General features: G+C 41.7%; 2 protein-coding genes across 2 annotated transcripts in view; one reads left to right on the forward strand and one right to left on the reverse strand.

The window, feature by feature from the left end:
* The window catches only part of IL15 (interleukin 15), a 174,805-nt gene that overhangs the window by 26,452 nt on the left and 144,371 nt on the right, over positions 1–3,982 (forward strand). The window lies entirely within an intron of this gene.
* On the reverse strand, positions 2,572–2,917 carry LOC102481770 (uncharacterized). Its single transcript, XM_027770340.1, is given in 2 exon segments — positions 2,572–2,806; positions 2,808–2,917. Coding segments are annotated over 2 exon segments (345 nt in total).

The raw sequence follows: 3,982 nt of genomic DNA on the forward strand, positions 1-3,982 counted from the left end.
TATTTTTTTTTTTTAGAGGTTTTTGCTATAGGGCGTGTGAGCTTGCCAGAAAGACAGAGAGAGACAGAGAAATAGAAAGCAAGAAATCACCTCCCAGGGGGCATGGCCACACCGTAATCCCTTCTCCTCCATTCTCCTCTCAGGATCTTGGGCACTCATGCACACGTGCCCAGTGTGAGTTTAAGCCACCGGGTCTGGGACTCGAACTGTGGTCAACTACATGGGAGTTCAGCGACATAGCCATTACACTAACTGTTGGTCCCAATTAAGAATTATTCTAATGAACTGAACAGAGGAGAGTTATTCATAGACAGATCAGGGCCAAATAAAATGAATAAACAAAGATTGGTCCATTCCAGTTTCATTTCCTTGTAAATTAGAAATAGGGAGACATTAGGAAAATAACTGATTGTTTAATATCAAAGTACTTCATGTTACTTTTTTAGTGTAAGGATTAAAACAGAAAGAGCTTCATTATCATGCCAATTGAAACTGGCCTGTTTGAGAGAACTAGTCTCTTACTTCTCTCTCCTGATTTCTCAGAAGATCATATGAAAACTTAGTTTTGGCATGATGATGGTAATATGAGTGACTCCATTTTGATTTTAGTTTAGGCTGTTGAGGCTTAGTGTAAGGAATTAGTCTAAAACAATGGCCTCCTATAATTTTTAATACTTCTCTTTTATTCCCAATTTGTGATTCTCTTAGCTTTATATGCAACCTCCATGCCAATGTCTAGACAATTTACTTTTCTAACCCGTCCTTTTCTGAACTTCATGTTCATATATACAGCTAAATGCTTAATATCTTTGCTTTAATGTTCAATGCTCTTCTGAAACCAACAGCTCCAAAATCGAACTACTTCCCCTTACCCACTCTTCTCTACTCACAGCACAGCATTCCCTAACTCACTTAACCACTCTTCTAGTTGTCCAGGCCAGAAGACTTGGATTTATTCTTAACTCTTGTATTTTTCTCAGCAAATCTTGGCTCTATTCTACAAATGTATTCAGAATCCAAAATTTCTTACCACTACCACTGCGCTCATCCTGACTCAAGTCATAATCATTTCTCGTCTGGATTACTTTAACCAGTTTCCTGAGTTCTATTCTTGCCCATCTATAATAAATTCTCTATGCAGAAGCTGGAAAGATAGCTTTAAAACATGGATCATTTTACTCTACTGCTGAAATCATGTGTGATTATTAATTTTATGTGTCAACTTGACAGGGCTAAGTGATCCCCGGATATTTGGTAAAACATTATCTCTGGTTGACTCTTTGAAGTTCTTTCCAAAAGAAGTTTAATCAGTAGACTGAGTAAAAAAGAGTTTCCTTGCAATTGAGACCCTTTTATTACCAGCACTCTGCATTATGGCATAGTTTTTTATTTTTTAAGTTCTGCGATAGGGTATGAGTGCTCATCAGAGGAAAGGAAACAAAAATCACCTCTCTGGGTGGGTGGCCATGCTACAATTTCTTCTTCTTCATTCTCCTCTCAGGATTTTGGATATGCATGTACACACCCTAGGCATGATTTTCAAGCTGCTGAGTGGGACTCAAACTACATTCAGCCATATGGGATCTGGCGTCTAAAACTCCACGCCACCTGCTGGCAGCCATCTGCTTTCTTAAGACATACATTTGTTCCTTACTTTCTTAGTTGCTTTCTTAGGCACATTTTCCTTGACATTACATGTGTACTCTTATAGTTAGTCAAGTAATCATTAAGCTGTAACCTTTCCCTAAGCACAGAGATGAGTAAATATGAAGTTAAGCTATTCCAGAACTAGATGTAGACTTAAGTGATTGAGAGACTTTCTCCCAAAAACCAGATGGAGGTAACATCTTGTGTTGGCCTGGCCCTAAGACTGCCCGATACCAGGCTGATGGATTAGAAACACCTGGTTTTCCCTCTGCCTCATTTCATGTACCCATACCCATAGTTTTGCCTTCCAATAAACACCCTGAAGTCCCTGCTGTTCAGAAAGGCAGTTTTTGGAGAACCTCTAGCTCTGCAGTCCTCCTAGACAGGTTTCTTGTTGATAATAAATCTTTCTCTGTGAAAACACCATTTGTTGTCTTAACTTCTGCTTTTGAGCAATGAGTGGTTAGACCCAGCTTTTGATAACACTCTTAGCAATGTGGTTAAACATTATTAATCCATTGAGGACCTAAATAGAACAAAAAAGACAAAGGAAGGGTCATACACACGCACACACGATATTTTAAAAGTTCATGGGAAATGTGTATTATGAAAAAACTATAAGTGGATTTTATGTTTCCTTTTTTAAAAATAATTATCTAATTTTATTTATTATTATTATTATTATTATTTTAATTTGCTGCAGGGCATATGCGCTCACCAGAGAGAGAGAGAGAAAGTGAGAAAGTAAGAAAGCAAGCTGCAGGTCTGGGATGAGAACCATGGCTGGCCATGTGGGAATCCGATGCCTTAAACACCATACCACCTTCTGGACCCCCCTTTTGTAAATTACAAAGCATCTTCTAATACTTTGGGGGTGAGTTACATGGGAATAACAAACACTGAGAAGAGGTAACTCCCTCAGCCTCAGGAGTGACCCATGGGGAGAGAGGCTACCTGAGAAAAAGGAAGTAAAAAAGAGACCCTCTGCAGACTCAGGGCAAAGGGACCTGTGGACACCACAGGAGGAAACACAAGTATTGGACTGGCTCCAGGGACACAGACTAAGAGCAAGAGGATTGTACAGGAAGCCACAATGCTGCTTGGGTTTCTCCTTTACGTTTGCCTGTTTCTGCTTCTGCTGTATGATATCTGGGTCCCTCTGCCTGTCAGCAACAGTAGAAAGCCTATCATCTAGGTCTTTTCTTAACTGAGTCACTTGCTTTTTCATATCCTTCTGGCAGATGAGCTCACGCTGGTTACTGGGGGTCATGGCTAGGACAATGGTTTGGTCGGCCTTTGTTGCACCCCCTCATTCTGTCCGTCTTTGCACTTATGTTTCTTGTTTTGTGCCAGAATAAACTCACACTTTTATTCTGTTTTTGTTTGTTTGTTTTTCTTTCTGAAGTCCCTTGAATGGCTCTATCCTGTTGGTTCTGCTTCCAGGAGAACCCTCAGTAATGCATCATATAAATGTATTCCGCTAGACTGAAAGCTCAAGACCCTTCCTCCATATATATAAATATTTTTTCCAGTTTTGCTGTAGGATGTGTACACTCATTGGAGAGATACAGAGAGAGACAGAGAGGAACAGAAAATGAGAAATCACCCTTCTGAGGGGTGACCACTCCCCAATCCCTTCTACTTCATTCCTCTTTGAATTTTAGTTACGCAGGCAAATGTGCGGGCACTTTTCAAGCTGCTGGATCTGGGATTCAACCCAGGCAACTGGCCATGTGGAATCCAGCCACCTTAACCACCATACCATCTGGCTGGTCCTCCCCACACATTTTTTACTCCTCTCCATCTTTTTTTTTTTTTTTTTGGAGAGATTTTCACTGTAGGGTGCGTGCGCTCGCCAGACAGACAGAGAGAGACATAGAGACAGAAAGCGAGAAATCACGCCCCAGGGGGGATGGTCATGCTGCAATCCCTTCGCCTCCATTCTCCTCTCGGGATCTTGGGCACACACGCACATGCGCCCGGCGTGAGTTTCAAGCCACTGGGTCCGGGACACGAACTGCGGTCGACTACGTGGGAGTCCAGCAACATAGCCATTACGCTAACTGCTGGTTCCCACTCCTCCCTATCTTGATCTGCTTCAGTCACTCTGTCTTCCTTACTGTTCTTTGAACACAAGTGACATAATCTTGCCATAGAGCAGGTGTTTTGCTACTTCCTCTTGCCTGAAATAATCCTCTAGGTGAGGTCTAAATACAACACAGGGATGACCAGCAGGTGGCATGAAAGTTAAGGTGGCTGGATCCCACACGGCTGACTGTGCTATTCATGATAAGAGTGGCTTGAAAAGACCCAGTGCATTGAAAATCACACTGGG

This window comes from Tupaia chinensis, unplaced genomic scaffold (assembly GCF_000334495.1).
Source record: "Tupaia chinensis unplaced genomic scaffold, TupChi_1.0 Scaffold000127_2, whole genome shotgun sequence".
Lineage (NCBI taxonomy): Eukaryota > Metazoa > Chordata > Mammalia > Scandentia > Tupaiidae > Tupaia > Tupaia belangeri.